This window comes from Musa acuminata, chromosome BXJ3-5 (assembly GCF_036884655.1).
Source record: "Musa acuminata AAA Group cultivar baxijiao chromosome BXJ3-5, Cavendish_Baxijiao_AAA, whole genome shotgun sequence".
NCBI lineage: Eukaryota > Viridiplantae > Streptophyta > Magnoliopsida > Zingiberales > Musaceae > Musa > Musa acuminata.
The window spans coordinates 10175404-10196153 of NC_088353.1; the positions used below are offsets into that span (position 1 = coordinate 10175404).

The following is a 20750-nucleotide window of genomic DNA, read 5'->3' on the forward strand; positions in this document are numbered from 1 at the left end:
AAAATCCAATCTTACTCTGTGATTTTTAAAGCTCAAAAGTGTTGTAAAGACTAGAAATTATCCTCCCTCTTTTCTTCCAAGTTTTGATCTTTCAAGAGAGACTAGAAGACCATAAATTCCACCAAATTGGCATTGGTTACACAATCTTTATTGTCTTAATCCAACAACTAACTATCTTATCACAAAATTCACATATATTCTTGGTTAACACGTACATTGTGATGTAACAACAAATCATCTCATTAAGCTTCAACACTTTATTTTGCATCATGTTAAATTTTAGGATCTCACATGTACAAAATGTGCATATATACATATATAGCCACTTTGCCCACATGACTAGACTAGGCTAGTACAAGGCAAATCACAATAAGTAGCCTGGAATGAAAACAAAAATTTGAAGAAAGTAGTCATGTAATAACATCAACAGCCTGTACGACCATACAAGCAACTAAAAGAAGCAAACAGAGAAATTTAAAATCTCCAAGTACCTAAGTATGTTTGACCAATCATTCAAATAACTTAACAATATTTGGCGTACAAATTAAATACCAAAAGCAATCAGAAACAATTGGTGTAGAAGTCTTTGTAATTCGTTAGATTCCTTATATTCTCCTCTTCAAATCCTGTTCCGCCTCGTCAATTAACTTAAGTTCATCTAGATAAGAATTGAGTTTCTTCATCTGGTCTTCCTGGATGGTCAGAGGAGCCTTTTCCTTGTAACCTAAACTATTCATCTCCTGTGCCAGGAGATCATGTTTCCTGCCAGTACCATGAAGGGAAATGAGTAAAAAATATTCATAAAAATCCAACATTATAAGGAAACACAGAACAAAGAATAATTAACTATTCAACAGAAGAAATGGTTGGCTACCATAGACTGGTCCAGATGGTAAAACCACTAGAAAAAGATGCCAGGTACTAGAATACAACCTGTATCAGTAAGTCTCAGGTGGACAGAAAGCATTTGGACTAGGAGAGTTTAGACAGTTGCAGTGCTCACGGCCAATGTAACTGAATTATATTCAATTAACAAAGCAACTAAAACATAAGACAGTGAATTACAACTATTTGGGGTTGGTGGATATCAAAGTGCAGGCTAATGCCAAAAGTGATCCTTCCATATGAATCAATTCATATGCTGTGGAAACATGAGTGCAACGATGTCTCATAAGCAAAGCATACTATTAAATAAAGATGCATCTTCAAAGATTATCGAATAAGAAACCCATCAGCACACAAGGGAGAGAAAAAAAAAGGCAACATGCAGCAAAGTAAAGAAATTACTTTTGTGTCTCTTCTCTTCTTTTCCTTAACTTTTCCCATTCAGCTTCTGCATTAAGTGTTCCTTGAAGTTGAAGATAGACAGAAAGATTTTCATTCACGACATCAACTGCACATCCAGCAGGAACCGAGTCATCCTCGGTTAAAATCTACAAACATTTACAAACATCCAATTCAGTATTTAATTAGGATACACTAGTAGTACATAGAGACAAAAAAATAGGTTAAATAACCTATCAAACCACAAAAGCACACAAGAACAATGCAGATTAAAAAGAGACAAAAGAAGGGAGGCTGCCATCTCTTTTTACCATAAAGACTTCATTTTTGCATGATTAGCACATGAAGCTGTGGGCTATAGCATGCATATGACTGTAGGTATGATAGCCATTTTATTTTTATCTTTCCATACACAATAAAAAAAAATGAAAAGGATTCATCAAGAGTCTCAGGTCCAAGGTGCGCATACCATCAAAGGTACCTTCCACCAACATGCATGTGCAAACCTGACATCTCTCTTACAGCAAAATTTTACAAAAGTCAACTTCAACCCAACAATACATCTTTAATTGACTAAAACAAATGTGTAAGTGATTGAAACACATTAATGCTGCCACCTAAAAACTTTTTCCATGTGATAATCAAGGTTTAAATAAAGTGAAAGGATAATTTAGTCCATAAAAATCATATAATCCAAGCAACAGAGGAAACATCTCCAAAAATCAGAAGATCAATAAATTAACTAAAAGCGTAGAGTTGACAACAGAAAATTTTACAAATGATGCCAAAAAAAATTTCTCTTGATTGTTTGAAATTACAGAATATAACCAGTATAGATGCTTTGACAAGAAGTATTAAAGGTTTTCTTAATATAAAATAGAACCTTCAGGGAAGATACAGTGGCGAGTGTTAATATCTCTAGCTCATAGGCCTTGATGATGTTGGAGACATCATGTCCCCGGCAAAGTGCAAAGGCGGGATATCTGAAAACAGGAATATAAAAAATAGTCAATGAAATTTGTCAACAATATAGACACCATCTACTATTACCATGGATTCAGATAATAATCCAGGCTGACTACATGACCCTGCACTGGTGCCTGGTATACAAGTTGTACCAACATCTACAGACTTCAAAAATAGTTATGATTTCATTGATCACAATTATTTCTTATGGTACCCACCAGTCCGACACCATATCAGTATATAGTAAGGACCAGCAACAAAATCCTTGACTGCTATTACAGTGGTTAGGTAACAAGATGTCTGTAAGAAAAACCTGACCAGCAATTAAATCCTTGACTGATATTAAAGTGATTAGATAGCAAGATAGTCTGTTAGAAAAACCTTTCACTCTTGTCACTTTGTGGACGTAAGGATCTGAGCTTTCTAACAGCACCATTGACAATCTCCATAACACTCTCAATTCTCTCATTTGTCCAGGCCTACGAAGTTATGTCAAGAATTAAAGTTTTGAAAATTGATAACAGTATTAAAAGAAGAATAACACTTACTTCTACAACTGACGGATATTCTGATATCATAATTGACTCTTTCCTGCATGTTCCTTCTGCTTGAGGAAGACGCTGCCATAATTCTTCAGTAACAAATGGCATCAAAGGATGTAGCAAACGCAAGCCTGTGTCTAAACAAACCCACAAAGTATCCCTGGCGGCTTTTCTAGCAGATTCAAACTGTGATGAACCCATAAAGTAGGGTTTGATAGCCTCAATAAATACATCGCAAAGCTGAAATTGCCACCACGAGTATACAGCTGTAGTTGCTTCTGAGAATTTACATGATTCAAATGATGATACAGTTTTTGCCACAGCCTTGTTTAGAACAGAAAGTATCCATTGGCAGATGGATGGCATAGATTCCACCACAAGCATCTTAGGGGGAGCATAGTTATCTCCAAGCTTGGTCATGGCAAAACGTATGGCATTCCACAACTTATTACACCACTGCCTATAACCAACAACTCTCAAGACATCCAGATTGATCTTGTCTGACTGAAACAAGGAAAGGACATGTTAGTATCAGCAACAAGGCAAGCTTAAAAAGTTGGTTAACTTGGTGCAGAAGAAAACCTGGGCTGTATAAGAAACAAGAGCAAAGCGGAGGGCATCAGCACCGCATTCAGGAATACCATTTGGAAAATCTTTAATTTGATCCATTTTTGCCCTTTCCAATTCATTTCGATCCAAATTACTTGCTTCCAACCGTTTGTGTAACCCTTCTAGTGATATGCCATTTATTACTTCAAGTGGATCAACAACATTGCCTTTCGACTTTGACATTTTCTGGCCATGCGCATCACGAATCATAGGATGCAAATAAACCTGAGGATGATTAAGAACAAAGTATCCAAGTGGGTTAGCCAGTCTCTGCAGGTGTTCAGTAACACAAGCACTTCCTAACATCTCCATACCCCTGGATCTATTCAATATTCATTACATCAAAGACATATCTATTGGAAAGTACTGAATCATCCATCTCAAACTACTGTCACATATTGCACACTTAGTGAACTGTACAAAGTGATCACCTGAAAGTCACATGATAAAAATGCATCGATGCTGATAAATGGAAAAATTGGCATGAAGAAAACTTGATGCATATGATGAGTAGGGGTGTTCAAATCAAACCAGAAAACCAAACCTAACCAAAATAGAATCTGAACCGAACCAGTTCACCAATGGTTCGGTTATGAAGGCTATAAACGGTTCTGGCTCGGGGGTATCCTTCTTTCGTTCGGTTAACCAGTTCAAACCGAACCTGATTTTAATTTAAAGGATATCAATCCGGTTGAGATCACTATCCTAAGCACTTGACTGGTTCAAACCAACCAAAAGGCCTAATTTTACAAATAACGTGGGATTAATTTCAAAATCTTGTTGTATCGCCCAATTGGACCAAAATTCTGATTCAATTCAATTGAATTGAACCGGTACATTTGAAATATTTTTTTAAAATTATTTGAAATTACAAATTCATTAACCAATTAACCGAACCAGATTAACCGGTTTTGAATCGGTTCGGTTAAGTATATCCGAATTGGTTCCGGTTCGGACTACCTTCCTTTAACCGAATCAAACTGAAAAAACGATTCAGTTCGGTTCGAACCGGTTTAAACACCCCTAACGATGAGGTATGCACAGACCTGCCTTGGCAAATCAAAACACAGCAGTGTAAGATTGCTGCCAACCAGCAACTGGTGCTGCAAGATTTCAAATACTGGTCTGATACTGGTTTTAGTCACTAAAGAAGTAAAAAAGAGCCCAACTCAGGTTTCATAAGGCTCACAACTCTGGTACTTTGTTTATTCTATGGCTCAAAGCACATTGATATCATGGAAAGATCGACAGAAACACTAAGATGGTGTGGCATAGTCAATCACCAATGCCACTAATGTTGATGGCAATGAGTACCTGTTAATGGAAAAGATGCACGTCCATTTTTCTCTGACCATTTTAATACCTCATTTTTCCTTCCTACCATTAGCATACCAAAGTAAACAAGGCAGTGGACTACACCATGCCACTACGATTGCAATAGTATAAAACTCCTAGACCACCACGGCAATGGCACCTCAGATGGAAATCTTAGAATGAAATCAAGACTACTCTAGTCCAACATGATCACATGTAACCAATATATGAAAAATAGGATAAAATCCAACAAGGAAGAAACTCAAATAGACCAAATAACCAACTACACACCAATTAGCCTCATTGACCATATTATCAGGTTTCCTCCCAAACCACTGGAATCAAGATCTAGGTTCCTCATCTTGATACACGGTAATTTAATGTCCTGGATCATTGTGGACGCAAACTTAAGAGGTGAAATTGGGGATTCTATTTCACAAATAGCATTTGGTTCTATAAATACAGAGCTAGCTAATAACTAGTATAAGCTATGGACATTGCTATTCTCCAAGAAAAGCAGGAAACATAAATCACTAAATGGCCAAAAAAAAGGTTAACAAGTTTAGAGGCTTTATGACTCTAAGACTTCTAGCAACATTGTTATTAACAAATTTTTAAAACTAAATCTAATGTACCAAGTGACTCAAGTGATTCATTATGTATCAAAACTCAAATAACAAACCAACGGAACCTACAGTCCACCAGCCCAAACATTACTATTCAGAACCCAATACTAAAAATAAGATGTACCCGTCCTGAGACGCAGGCCATTCCACGTTCTGGGCAACTAAATTTAATGTAGGATAAAAACTATGATATCAAATCTGATATAAAACAAGTTCAATACAATAATTTTTTTCTTTTTTAGGAATATAGGAAGAGAAAAAAGAGGAAGGAAAAGATAATAAACAAAAGATACTACCAAGCTCACTTCGACTCAACAAGAAAAAGGAAGCCAATAAAAAATGGAAGAAATCAAATTTTGATTTAATTGAAAATTCCATAAATAAAAAGGAAGAATCATCATTGTTCAAAGATAGAAGACTATCAATAATATATTTTATCAAAAGAGAAAATTGTTTCCCAAGACAGATCTAAAAATTTGCCTTTGATAAAAAAGATATAAATGATTGATTTATCTTTGTTGTAATATATTTTATTTTTGTATTTTTTTCTTATATTTCGGTATATAACAAAGGAAAATGAATTGTAATTGAAGATCTAAGAATGCCTAAGTGATAATATGTTTTCCTCATAATATACTAGTGGTGGAAGAGACATAATTTAAGTCAAAAGATATATATTTCTCGACATGTAAACTTATCCTACATCAATATACTTGGCAGCTCAAAAAACATAGACCACACAATATATTTGGTTCTGTGTCTTATTCCCTTTTAGTATTTCTTCTGTAATTTCTCAATCCCCTTCTTATAGTGCTTTCGACCTTGCTTTATATCTCCATCTAATTCTCTCGACCTCCTGAACCTATGTTGTTCCTTAACATAGAATCCTCAAAAATTTGGCAAGGCAAATAAATTCAGTTTTCAAAAACTATGCCTAACCCAAGAAAAAATATTTCCCTGTTCCAATTCTAAATGTTTCATGGGATTACAATTCCCTCAACCTCCTGCATCGCTAAGTCAAAAAATGACTGACTAATGTTTAGATTTTTTATTGCCTTGAATTACCAGCTTTTGCTCATGTTTAACGAATTCTGTTAAGAGTTATCAAGGTTGAACATTTAGAGCTCAATTTGTAGTTTTGTTTCACTTCCTCGGTTTGTCCTTATCGTTCAAAAATCCTCGGCTGCTCTGGACAAGTGAATAGGTTCCACGAAAAAGTAGTCCACATGTTTACCATCAGATTAGATTTAGAACGAAAATTCAAGTGGTGCTCAATTATAAACTTAAACACAAGGTTTGACTGACTCCACCTTTCCTGCTTTACACAGTTAAAATTTGATATACAGTCTAATTTCTTTGGTCCTTGCTATTCCCTTAGTAAAAAGGATGGTCCAATGTACAAGTCTCCAGCCAATGAAGACTGTAGAGAAGATTTTACGGTCTCCCAAATCCTAAAACAGCCCAGGCTGCATCACAGTTTTAGAACTATGGGTTTCAGAGTATACTTTAAAACTGTGACCTTTTTATCTATAAAATCAGCTGTCGTAAGATAATTCACATAGTCATGCAATAATTCACATTGCACTTTCTTGGCTGAATAGCCTAAACACAAGGTTTACAGGGAGGGGAGTTGAGTAAATATTCTGTTGGAAGTCAATGTTGACAAACATTTTTCGTTTCTTCCGAGTACTCAGTCTCTATTCCACTAAAGATCAAAAATCATGGTCCAGTAACAGTTCTGATGATCTACCAAAACAGCACAGTACAGGTGTACCAGACTGACATGTAGCACCAGATACCAGCCTGAAAAAACAATAAAAAATAAGACCGACCAGTATAGGACCATATGATCAGATAACAGTCCTTTGTTGGACTGGTAAATATCAGTCGGAACCATGCTGAATGATATTTGTAACCTTGGACCCACCACGAACAAGTTCACCCGTAATCCCATAAAATTCCTACAATATATGCGTATCATTTTCATGGTGTTACCTTTCTGAAGGGCACATCACCTCCAAGTTTCATTCCCAGCATAACCATCCGAGCTACCCAGAAAAAGAGAATATCGTGTCCAGTTTCAAGCAAGGAAGTTGGGTAGAATGCCTTGAAATCTGGTGTAACTTCTGGCCAGCCAAGCACAGATAATGGAAAAAGACCAGATGAGAACCATGTATCTAACACATCTGGATCTTGTGCAATCTCAAAATTCTTCCCTGGGAAGATCTTCTGTGCCTCCAAAACTGCTTCCTGCTCATTTCTTCCAACCACCCAATGGTCATTGTAAGAACCCATTTCTTTAAGCTGGTCATCTTCAAGTGTGACATACCAGGCAGGAATGCGGTGACCCCACCAAAGCTGCCTTGAAATGCACCAATCCCGTATATTCTCTAGCCATCTGCATTGACGAAGATCAGAAAACCAAATCATCGACTCCAATATAAGTTACCATATAACAATCTACACAGCTAGAGAAATATACAAGCAATGTCACGTTTATGATCCAAGAATTTGAATCACCTTTTCCATTCTTGTTCATACTGATGTGGAATGATCTCAATTTTCTTGTTGTCTCTACTCAGGACGGCATCAAGAGATAGTTTTGCCATGCTTTTACAATCAACAAACCACTGAGGTTTTATCATTGGCTCTACCACATCATTACTTCTTGAACAAATGCCAAGCTTCATTTCATTCTTCTGAGTTCCTCTGTACAGTCCCTGTTCCATGAAATATTTTGTTTTTATGGAAACTGACACATTAAAGACTTTGTAATGAAGCGAAGGGAAAGAAGCAAAAAACTGCATTTGCAGTGGGTATAAGTGCCAACTCTTAGCAAGTTAACTTAGAGCTAATTACAAAAAATATCAGTTCCAACAATGTTATATTACAGGTGGAAAAGGTGCATATATCCTGTTCAAGTTTTTGTCTTTTCTGTTTTCCACCAAACTAGCTTTACTTTATGAGCTGATACAAACCTAAAAACATGTGCAAAGTATGACCATAGCCACAGCAATTTCTACTACTGTATGGAAAATTGGCATGATCCACAGCAATTAGCAGTAGAAAAGAAACACACTATTTGCTAAATAAAGCACACAAGAATACAAAACTTTTCAATATCCACAAGATAGTTAAAAATTGAGATGTTTGACATTTCCAATACAAGCTTCTATAAAATAATAATCATAACTGATAATTGCTCATGCTATTGAATACTCCACGGCTGCTTAGATTAACAATATTCCATAAGAACAACCAATAATACATCACCTAATCAACTTGACAAGTGAAAGTTTACAATTACACCAGGTCAAAGTGCTTTCCAACTCTGGAACACAACGAAGAGGTTAAAGGTAGAAAATGGTATACAAAATGCCGAAGGTAGAAATGGTGCACTAAATGCTACTGATAAGTGCAACCTTTAGATGCAATGAATCAAATTAAACAAGGACTGGAGCTGGATTATAATGGATATGTACTGTTACTCTGTGGCCATTGAAACAGCAAATAAATTGATACCTTTGCCTGCAATGCCTCAATAACAGCCACACGAGCTGCAAATCGTGGCATCCCTTCAAAGTCTGCACCACCATTGATATTGATCTTCCCTTCATCAGTAAAGATATTAATGAAATCAAGATTATGGCGTTTTCCAACTTCAAAGTCATTAGGGTCATGAGCTGGCGTAATCTGCAATATATAGATATAAAAGAATTCAACATTCAGAGAAAGGCACAAAGAATGGTCAAGTAAAAAATTTTTGTTGAAGATGTACAATATGCTTACTTTGACAGCCCCAGTTCCAAATTCAGGATCAACAAGCATATCATCACAGATTATTGGAAGGTTCCTCCCATTGAATGGATGAACTGCAAATCTTCCATGAAGATGAGCATAACGTTTATCTTTAGAATGAACAGCAATTGCAGTATCACCAAGCATTGTCTCCACTCTTGTGGTGGCAACTACAATCTCACCCAAACCTCCCTCAAGTGGATAGGCAAAAGAAGTCAAAACACCAAACTGAACATCATGATCATAACCAGGGACTTTTCTAAAAGTCTCTTCTTTGATGTCCTCATGATCAACCTGATATTACCAACCAGACAAAATAAGAATAAGATACTCATAGTTGCAAATTAATTATAAGAATACACCCACACCTCAATATCAGATATTGCTGTTCGTAATGTGCAGTCCCAATTCACAAGGCGATGATCCCTGGAAATAATACTAATTAATTTGATTTGATAGTTCATGAATCTACTAAATTTGAACATGATTAGTTATAGAAATTATAGACGTATAGGACAACAGAAAACCTATTTTTACAGAAAAATTTATTATTTCCAGCTCTAGGAATGAGAAATTTTCTAGCATGTCTGCAGTTGCTTAAAATAAACTGAAGATACTGATTATGCCAGCCAACCTATAGATTAAGCCTTCTTTATAAAGCCTGACAAAAGCCTCTGTTACTGCCTTTGATCTTGCCTCATCCATTGTGAAGCACTGTTTTATGAAACAAGGGCATGATATAAGAAACTCATTTTCTGAGATAGTTAACAAGCAATCACACTTGGAATCTCCTAAACTGACCTCACGAGACCAGTCAAGTGAAGCTCCCAATCGACGCTCTTGGTTTAGTATGGTGCCTCCATACTTATTTTTCCATCTCCAAACCTAATAAACACAAGGAGAAAAAAAGAGAATATCAATTGAGAAACCACTATGAAAGCATTAATTTGGCAATACCAAAAAGTTCATTTATTGTGATAAAAAAAATACATACCAAAAATCAGCTAATAACAAAAACATACAGAAAATGTTTTAAAGGGTAAGAGGAGAAAAAAACATTCATAAGAAAGCAATAACCCACCTCAGACACAAACCCTTCACGCCCAAGATCATGCCTCGTTAATTTTCTTTCCTGCATCAACTTCTTCTCCACGACCACCTGAGACATGTTAATCGAGTGATCAGCTATCAAAACCTTCAATAGACATATCAGATAACACACATTGCAAAGAAGCAAACAAGTTATATTGATGACAATAAATTATAAGGTGCCATGATCCAGAAAATTTAATAAACAAACTGCGTTTGGGGGATGGTTGTACTTGTACCAGTGGAAGCACTTCTACTTTTGCCATTTATCCATAACATATAATGTGGCAGCACAAAATCATTAGAAGAATTCTGAAATTGGATTTAAATTCTATATCAAAGTATGACAAGGTTAGCATTTAAGAATATACTACAAGAGTATTGCAGAGAGTTCTACAATTTACATCATAATATTTTCTATTTTAAAATCACAATTCCCTCTACATCAAACTATATGGAAAGTAACAGTAATAACAACTCATTGCTGTTAATACTCTGTTCGTAATAATTAACTGGCAGTGTAACAACCATGCTACAAAAATCAGTATCTAGTCCATTATTATATCAGTTACCAACCATATCATAATGGTTGATATATGACATACTAAGTCCCATACCTTACCAGTCCATAGCATTGGAACCACAACATTCTGATGAAGTACAGGTATCACTATTTAAATCATGTTGTTAATAAAATATGTTGTTAATAAAATACATATATACGTAAAAATAACAAACTCATAAAAGAAGGCACTTGAATTGATTGAGTGTATTTTTCACGACATAACTCAGCATCTGTTCATGATAGATATTGCATAGTTAACTTTAGGGAATCGAATGAGAAAATCATTTATCAAAAGGTAAGGCAAATAAGGCTAAGTAATTGCTACTTAAAATAACAAAATATAAGTTGTTTTTTTACAAGCAGAACTTTATTTGTAATTCAGGGATAAGGATAGTCTGAAACAACTAGAACAACAGCTCAACTTTGCTTTCAATTTTCCACAAATGGCATTGAGAATAAACAGGGATGCAAAAGCCTTGATGCAGAAAGTCAAAAATCACATCTTGAAATCAATGATCCCAACAAGATGGGCATGACAAAATGAATTTTGGTCATAGCTTCACACATTCTGAAGCCTATTCAGGGGGCACAAGAAAGGCTCTTGATGATCAATTTTAGCAGCATAATCAAGGAAATATGATGACATGATCTCTCAAGGTCACTAAATGAACAGATTTAACTATCTGTCACTATGCTAAGACTAATTTAAAACTACAAATAAAAAGTTGCTGTAGGTTTTTTTGTGGCAGAGAAGAGGAAAAGGAAGCATGAGAGAGAGAGAGAGAATAGGATAGGAGCACAAAATAGAAAAAAAGAAGGCATGCACTGCAATGATGTCCTCAGACACACTAATTACTGTTCACACAAATAATATATCCTAAAACTAGACTCTTGAAATGGAAACCCACATGCACCAGGCCTGCCTGTTTAACCTAATCTTTCCTTTTCAAGACAATTCCTATTCTCCATGACAAGCTGCTGCAGAAACTTGAGTGAATCTTACACAGGATTTATTCAGCCATATTTGTCAAACATATAAGGCTCCCTTGCAAAAAAGAACCATTGTAATTGGAAGGTATTTGCCTAATTATGAAACATTAATTGGACCTTTCCATCTTCCTACAACATAACAAAACTGAAAAGATGACTGAAATTCAGATTAGATCCAAGCTTGACCACAGTGGACTCTAACCTAGACATGACTCGACCTTTGACAGCATTAAATATGGAAAATACCAGGCATTGCTGTACCACCCGAAATGGTACGATTTTGCCGGTACATATCGGTCCGGGCGTGGACCAATACATGGACCACCCCGTTTTGAGCGGTCTGCAATAAAATAATAAAAAAATCAAAAAATGGTGAGCCCCAGTCCATTTCGGCGTTAAAAAAAAACATATTAGGGCTCTTCTCATGTACGAAGCTGTGGCATTGCCTCTTCGCCACTTCGCCACTGCAGTGATGCTACCTCTTCGCTGATTTGCTACTGTGATGCTGCAGCGATGCTGCCTCTTTTGCCGCTTCGCCATTGCAATGCTGCAGCAGCACTGCCTCTTCGCCGCTGTGATACTACTGCTTCCCAAGTATCGCTATACTTCTCCTCTCTTTCTTCTTCTTCTTCCTTCTTCCTTTCTCCTTCCTCCTGTATTCCTCCACTGGACCTTCCTCTTCAACCTCTTTTACTTCCTCGTCGAAACATCAGTACGCACCAACGTACCGTGTTGGTACACAGATACGGAGCAGCACGTGCCATGCCACCGATCAGTCGACACACCGGCTCGGACTGGTAAATCAAACCTTGGAAAATATAATTTAAATAATGATCGAAAACACTGAAAAAAGCTTCTAGCTTCACAAAGCATTCATCATAAGGAAAATAGAAAGGTGAGCATACACAGACAATGTAGATTTTCTTGTCAAGAGTGGGGCTTTTACCTTATATGAAGGACAGATCAACACACAAATGATTAACGGTGTAACTACTCTATAGGCCTATGTAAAAACTAACCACAACCACATTTGATCAAAATTGACAAACTTGCTCAAAAGATTCGCTAGTTTAATGGACAATATAATTAACACCCCAATACAAACTAACATATTAAATATTTTCCATGACAGAGATTCTCCAATGTGAAATCATGTTTACACAATAACAAAAGTTTAAAGGACTACAAAAACGAGTCACGAGATCAACTACAAAGTTCTTGTTTGTGTGCTTAGAAGCATCAATAAAGTTTGAACTTGACTTTCAGTTAAAATGTGCTAAATGGACATCTTGTAATTAAAAAAAAATCTAACATGACCAAGATTTAGTCATTTCAAACTTACATCCAGTTTAGCTGATCATGTTCTCAAGTATTTCATACTTCTTGATACAGTGAATCAACAACAGGAATATCTTTATAGTGATAATTCCTTCTAATGCACACCAAAAGGACCATATTGATAATTTTAATGAATTTTGAAATGATTTATAGGTCTTTGCAAATAGTAAAGTGATTTGGCCACCTTTCAAGATCTACAACTCTGTCATGAACATCGATGTTCTAATAAGGCAGGCAGATCCTACATCAATAATCTAAATTCTGTTTGAACCAATAGAAACAGCACCAAGGATATTTTGACCATTTGAATCAAACTTGAGCAGACTAGTTGTAGCTGGAGACTAAAGTCTTTCCACTCAACTTAAAATGGAAGAATTGCCATCTCCCACAACTTACAAACAATAATTTGAAAGGTTCAAGCAACAACATGCACATTCAATTTTCAATCCCGCTGTAAAAGCATCATAATTGTCATACTCAATATTGCATAGTAAATAAAAGATCATGTCCTACAGCTTCATGGAGATCATAGAAGATCAAGCTTAGAATAATTTACAAGCTGATATATAAAGAATTACTACCTGGGTTGCTATGCCAGCATGGTCCATTCCAGGAACCCATAGAACATTGTAGCCCGACATTCTTTTCCAACGGATAATTGTGTCCTAGATCAGGCAAGCATGCCAGACACAAACATTAAAAGTAGTACAGAAATGAAGCATTGATATACAAAGCAAGATCAAAAGATGAAACCAGAGAAGAAAAGGCTTAATGTACACTCACCTGTATAGCAGCAGTAAGGCCATGACCTATATGAAGAGCACCAGTCACATTTGGAGGTGGAAGTACCTGAGGAAGAAATAATGATAAACATAAAATAAGTTGTGAATATCTGTATCACAAGTTACTCATAGTTCTAAGCATGCTAGTATTTCCAGATCAAACCATGCCAAGCGCTCATAGATATGGACTAGTTTGGTTTCGTACATGTACTTCCCATTAAAAAGATAATAGCACATGGCAGAGTCTAATAAGCAACAAGATATATGCAGACTCTCACAAGCAAGTTTCCTTGTTAGTATGTAGTTAAATTGTGACCAGTAAGACAAGATACAGGTCAGGCAGCATAGCTCATGGACCCACACTGCAGGCCTTTCCATTATAACAAGATCATCTATAAAAATTATAAAATTAAATATCTTGTCTACAGAAACAACAAGGGCATAATGTCCCAACTATTTAGGATCGACTATATGAATTTTTTCTATAAAAAATCATATTCTTAGTTAGATTAAAATTATTTCAATCCTTATTAATATTTTCTAATAAAGTCTTTCTAGGTCTCCCTTCACCTCTCCTAGTACCAATAATATAAATTGTTTCACATCTTCTAATTATAACATCGTCCTTGTAACACATATATATATTACTTTAAATGATTCTTCCTCATTTTATCTTCTATTAATTATTCCATGTCTTCTATTTACAACATCACCTTCTTAACACATATCCATACCATTTTAAATTATTCTTCACTTAATTGTTCACAAATGAAAGCATTCTTGTCTAAGCATATAAAACAAAGGATTAGATACCAATATCATGCCAAGATGGCACAAAGAAAGTAGATAAATAGTCAAGACAGATTACATATCAGTTCTTGTAACCAAAAATCAAGAAGTATTTGCAACTATTCTTCAAAATTGCAAGAATCTAATACTATGTTTTAAGTTTCTATGGCCTATCAATTCATTCTTCCATGATCTTTATTTATAATAATGAGATGGTGATTGTCTTATCTTTTGTTCATAACATGTTTCATTGAGAACTCAAATACACAAAGAAGGCAATAATGAACGAAAACTAGAAAGATAACAAATCCAATTAGTTTTTATCCTCTCCCACTTGTTTTCATCTTCTTGGCTCCCACTTCCTCCTAACATTTTATTCTCCTACTAGGCATCCCCTTTCATTTTATTATCGCACAATCCTTGTTGATATAGAATATATAAAAGGAGTAAATCAAATCAAAAGTACAAGAATCAGAACCAAATATTATACACAACTAACCTCCTTCATATAGAGAGAGTTTGTTTATTTTCCACTTCACACAATCCTATAGATAAATTCATATCAAAGGACAAGATAGTCAAATTATTTTGGCCAAATAAAGGAGAAATACACCAATTTAAGCCACACTACTTCCCCCATATTATCTTTTTCTTTGTTTGATTGATCATCTCCTTACCATCTTTTACGTTGCCCTCCCTTGCTTGGTTTTCTAAGTTCTATAGCTCACAAAAATTAATAAGGTAAGATCAGCACAAATCCACTGTAAAAGGCAACCAAGGAACCATTTTCTGATGCACTTACAAAATTGTTACGTTGTTTATTTAACTAGCAAATATGTCAAGATAGAATCATGCAGTCACTGACAAGAATTAATAGTCTTCAGCTAGTTGTCTGCTCTCAATTTTCCTATATAAAGACTCGATGATCAAACAACTTCTCAACTAATTAAACAATAAGGTAAAATTTTACTTCATGGTCAATGCCAAAGTAAAACAAATACACGAGTCATTTCCAAAGTAACAAATTTTAAAAATCTGCAAAACACTTACAATAACAAAAGATGGTTTTGAGCTGCTTGCATCTGCTGTAAAGAAATCTGATGCTTCCCACCATGAATACCATCTAAGTAAAATGAACAACAAAAGATTATTAGAATCTACAATAATTTTAATTCCTATTTGAAACACTCAAAAAATATTTACGATTTTTCAACAGCACTGGGATTATATTGCTTGGCCATTTGACGAGAAAGCTGCTTTTTCTCTCCAACCGGGGTAAGAGGGTCCATAAAATCCTCAGGATTCTCTTCTTCAACATCTCTTTTCCTTTGTTTTCGCTCACTCTTCTTAGCTCCATCAGATGACCTTTGTGCCTATCAAGCAACATTATTGAAGAGATTTAAGATCTACATTACCAACTGAAAATTACATATTGTCTAAAAGAATTAACTATAATAACAACAACAAAGCCATAAGTCTCAAACACATGCCAGCTTGAAAACAAGTGACATATTGTTACCTGGAGTTTTGCAGCTTCTGCCTTTTGTGCAGCCTTAAGTTTTTTCTCTTCTTTCAGTTTAGCCTGTTAATGTGAAGTAAGCAAGTTAACTCTGGAACCAAACAAAAAAAGCAGTTAAGGAAACAAAAATAACTAGGCAACATTCTGTGTTGTGATCAACATCCTGAGTTTGGCTGCCACTGGGAACAAGAGAGGTGGAAAGACAGAGGAAAAAAGGAAGCATGTATGTTCCCCAATCCTCCCCTTTTCTTTTTTTAATTTTTTTTCTTGACCAGTACCCGAAAAAAGGCACCACGTTGATCCAACCAAGGCCTGTATTAATTCCCAAACTGACAGATCAAAACTTGCAAGGAACAAATGGGGTCTAGTAGATTCTGCACACGGTAACTGTTCTCAGTGGCAGAAATAGAATCTTTCAAAGACATGAAAGGGAAAATAATTCACCAGAACTTAGTGTGTAAGTGTCAATAACAAAGAGAAAAATCTAGTTCCTAATTTCATTATTAAGTTTTAAAAAAGTTCTGAATGCAAAATCAACACAGTACTTCAGCATCAATATGTTGCTAGCAATTTTAAGGTATTAAAGAAGAAATCTTGGTAGAAAAGAACCTTAAGCATAATAATTGAATAACTTCAAATTAAGGATTTTACCATATTTATAATGCTCCTGAAGCATGTAAAGTGGCATACATCTTTTAGTGGAAATAATAAGTAGGGAATGGATTCTCACAAACAACAAACCTTTTGCTCCTTTTTTAGTTTCCTCTCCAGATCTTGATCTTCAATCTGCAAATGCCATTAATAAATCCGAGTGAAAATGTTAAATTATTTGGTACAGAAATAGGAAGATAGTACATAGTCATTTAGAATACAAAGATGCAACCTCAGAACCTTGGTAGAATTATATGTGGCTTAATTACCCAATCAAAATATTAAGAAACAAAATATACCATGATTATTAATTTAATGGGATACAAAACATGAGTTTGAAGATAATGCTCAATAAATTAGCAATGATAAAGTGAACAAAAAGTGTATCTAAAATAGATATACAAATACAAGAATTAGTAATAATGATGCAACACACAAAAGTAGGATCATTTACTATTATTGGACTGCACACTAAATAAAGGATTTGCAAAACCATTCAAGGAAAATGAAGGCAGTTAATACTTAATGCTTTGAATGCCAACCACAAATATAGACTTGCAAACAACAAGTCGTTGGACACAATTTCAGAATTTATGCACAGGCCGGTATCCAGAAAGTTCCAAACAACATTCAATCAAAAATAAAAATATTGTCATAGTATTACATAGAAAAATTTACACTTGCAAATACGAAATGGATTACTCAATTATTAAAGATGCGTATAATGAATAATATATTTGGTACTATCATTAAAAAGAAGGAAAATAAGACAATAATCAACAACCGTATTTTCCTCGTCATCCTTTCCAACTCATCCTCCTGAGACTGCACAGAATTTATAGACAATTCTAAATCCATTTCTTTTTGCTTATAATTAGTCTCAAAATAACTACAAATCTTCTTGGAAAACCTATTTCAAGAGAGGATATTAAAATAGTACATTGAAGTTTGCACAGGAATGTATACATGGTATAAAGGACACAATTCAGTTCCTCTTCGATTAGCACTAAATTAGAAAGCATATTCAATCATCAAAACTCATGAATTTATAGAGAAGTTCAAAACCAGGTGGGTTTTAAAGTTAATTGAGGAAGCAATTCAATGTGGCTACTGGCCACTACTACACCCTATCAAAAATCAATGAACAAGTTGACTTACCGGATCCATCGTGTAAGTGGTCACCGCAATCGGCCTTGATTTGAGTACCTTATTAAATTTCAACAACAATATACAAATTCCAATAGTTAGTGAAACCAGTATTCGACGACTTTATAAATTGCATATATAGAAGGAAGAGAAAATTCAAATTGGCAATATCCCAATTAATATAAAGAAAATGCCAGATAAGTTAATGGTACTTCCAAAGCTAAATAACAAGGCTTTACAAACAGAACCAGGATTGACAATTTTGAAAAAACCATTGAGATAGAATAGGATCGGCTGGATTGGACAACACAGATCAGAGGATCAGGTTTCAGAAAAAAATGAAAAGAATATGAAAATCAACTAAAATTTAAAAAATTTAAAAAATCTAACACAAGAACATAGAGACAAATTATGCACTCAAATCTATCTATTTTACATACAAAACATCATTTAGTTTTCTTAATTGAAATCTTGAATTAATTGCTTTGTGAATTTAAGAGCATAATCTTTATTTTTCCTTTCTTGAACCACATGAATGTTATGCCATTTTATATAATTTATACATTTTTTAGCATAAACTTCTATTTTTATTAATTCTACTTTGCAACACCTACATGAAAATAAAAAGTGCATAAACTTTCTTTAAAAATAATAAAAATTATAAAAAATAATAAATAGGTAATTAGAGACTAAAGAACAAAATTATTCCTAAAATAGATATTCTTAAAGCATCCATGTGATTTAGAAATGCAATGTAATTGATCAAAGATTGAAAATAACGAGGACGGGCCTTGGTACAACAATAAGGTTATTCCTTTGCGTCCTGAGAGACCAGGGTTTGAATCACGAAAACAATCTCTTTAAATATTTAAAAGTAAAACTACATACATTGACCCTCTTCAGACCCTACATTGGCATCAAAACAAAAATAGCCACAAATCACCCTTTTTTTCTAAAATTTTCTACCCTTGACCTTAAAAAATTTCAATGGCAGACCCATTGAGGTGCACTCTTCAAGGAAACCTCCATTCCATCTGAGATTGCAATAAGTCCACTGTCCACTTTAATGAGTCTTGCCATCCATCCATATTAACAACGACACCTCTTTACTTCCAAGGAGATGACACAGAAGCATGGGCCTTGCAACAACTATGGCCATATGAAGCTGGAACTGCAAGATCTATGCTTTCTTATCTCTACCTTACTCTTTTTTTCTTTTTCCTTCTCTTTTGCAATTGGTGCCCCTGGATCATCCCCAACTGATTTTTCAAGGAGAATTTGATGAAGTTTATGTAAAACACTATAAGATGCTTCATTAAACTTTGAAAACTCCCAACACTGACCATATACTATCGTATTGGCTCAATCCTCCATTATGTAATTAATACAAAATTGCTTTAAATAAAAAAAACATACGTACACTGAATAAACTTAGTTCAATAGAACCTTATCGGTAATCATATTGAAATATTCAATCACCGTTACTAGGCATACAAAAAAAGTAAAGGGCCGCACTTGGGTTGAGATCAATATGGATTTAATCATATTAGGAAAATCCTATTTAAAAGTCCGGATCTGCACATGCATAACCAATAAAAGTTTAAAATTTACATCTGGCTCAGCTTGGAAATCCCACCCAACCCATCCATTAGTAGGATTGTTTTCAACTGTAGTTCCAAAAATCAGATTGTTACACATCCACTTACATAATAATTCAATACGATTTTTAACTTGGCTTTCATTTCTTTATATTACACTCAAGGTGCAATTTCGTACCGACTAGTAGAAGAAAAGAAGAGGAGGCAGCGAAGAAAGTGAAAGGAGGAAAAAGAAGAAGGAAGAAGAAGAGGCGGTGGAGGAGGATGAAAATAGGACCGTACCCACTAAGCGACGCGCGGTGGAGCATAGAGGATTTAGGCAGCGGCGGGCCGGCAGCAGGCCGGCGGCGGGGAGGTCGCGCGGAGCTCGATATTAGGGCGATTACGAGCGAGAATTTTTTTTCATTATATAGTGATCGGACCGGACCGGTCCGGACTGCCTAAATGGATCGAGTCCGCTACCGGTTCATATCGACACCGAAAAATACCGATCAATACTTAGCGGTCCAGTGTACCAAGCTTCCATTATTTACACGGGAAAAAAGACGCTGTCTCGAAAGTAGAACGATAAACATTAAGGTATTTCCTAATCAAATTGCTCTAAAGCCAAGCGAAAAAAGAACCAGAAAAAGGCATAACAAAGATGATCGATAAGAAAAAACTCTCCACCTTACAAAAAAATCGAAGAAAAAGCGGTGGCACGACGGCCCCCCGCCTGAGATGGTGGAGGGAAGAGAACGTCTTCAATCCAAACGCCACTCCGGCCTTCGGTGACGGAAGTCGCGGAAGAACTCTTCTTAGGCAGCCGGGAAGTCAAGGATATACGGAGAGGGGGGACGATGCGAGCGAATAGGAATCTCAAGAGCGGAGTTGAGGAAGATATTGGAGAATCAAACCTAGGGTTTATGCATTCACTCGACGTCGTTAGATCAAGAACAAACGGTCATCAGGTGGCCAGCTCTCAGATCACGAAAAGTGTTCATCTGATCAAACCACAAACGACGCTACCTTCTTTTTTTTAATGACAATTATATATATATATATATATATATATATATATATATATATATATATAAAGTATGTGATTTGCATATTTATTTCTTTAAATTTGAATTTATTATACGTATCATCACTACTTGAAAAT

General features: G+C 35.3%; 1 protein-coding gene across 3 annotated transcripts; it reads right to left on the reverse strand.

The window, feature by feature from the left end:
- Positions 1–384: 384 nt before the first annotated feature.
- LOC135638552 (valine--tRNA ligase, mitochondrial 1-like) lies at positions 385–20525 on the reverse strand. Of its 3 annotated transcripts, none has more exons than XM_065151704.1 (22): positions 20276–20525; positions 18021–18068; positions 16953–16997; positions 16212–16274; positions 15896–16065; positions 15743–15815; positions 13905–13970; positions 13703–13786; positions 10221–10298; positions 9941–10024; positions 9774–9853; positions 9508–9565; positions 9131–9433; positions 8864–9034; positions 7862–8061; positions 7337–7739; positions 3375–3626; positions 2799–3296; positions 2632–2729; positions 2168–2267; positions 1288–1433; positions 385–762 (listed from the first exon to the last, which is right to left on the reverse strand). In XM_065151704.1, exons 2-22 carry the CDS (start codon positions 18027–18029, stop codon positions 606–608), a joined length of 3138 nt encoding a protein of 1045 aa, XP_065007776.1. In that variant the 5' UTR covers positions 18030–18068; positions 20276–20525; the 3' UTR covers positions 385–605. The 3 variants fall into 3 exon arrangements, with proteins under 3 accessions (XP_065007776.1, XP_065007777.1, XP_065007775.1); XM_065151705.1 differs by having other exon boundaries at positions 20281–20460; XM_065151703.1 differs by lacking the exon at positions 20276–20525 and adding an exon at positions 19889–20001.
- Positions 20526–20750: the final 225 nt, after the last annotated feature.

Excerpts from the sequence above, each read along its gene's own strand:
- LOC135638552 (XM_065151704.1), bottom strand. Across the intron at positions 16,066-16,211 it reads CAGAAGCTGCAAAACTCCAG|GCACAAAGGTCATCTGATGG; the intron begins GTAACAATATGT and ends GTTGCTTGATAG. Across the intron at positions 9,035-9,130 it reads TTGGAACTGGGGCTGTCAAA|ATTACGCCAGCTCATGACCC; the intron begins GTAAGCATATTG and ends TATATATTGCAG.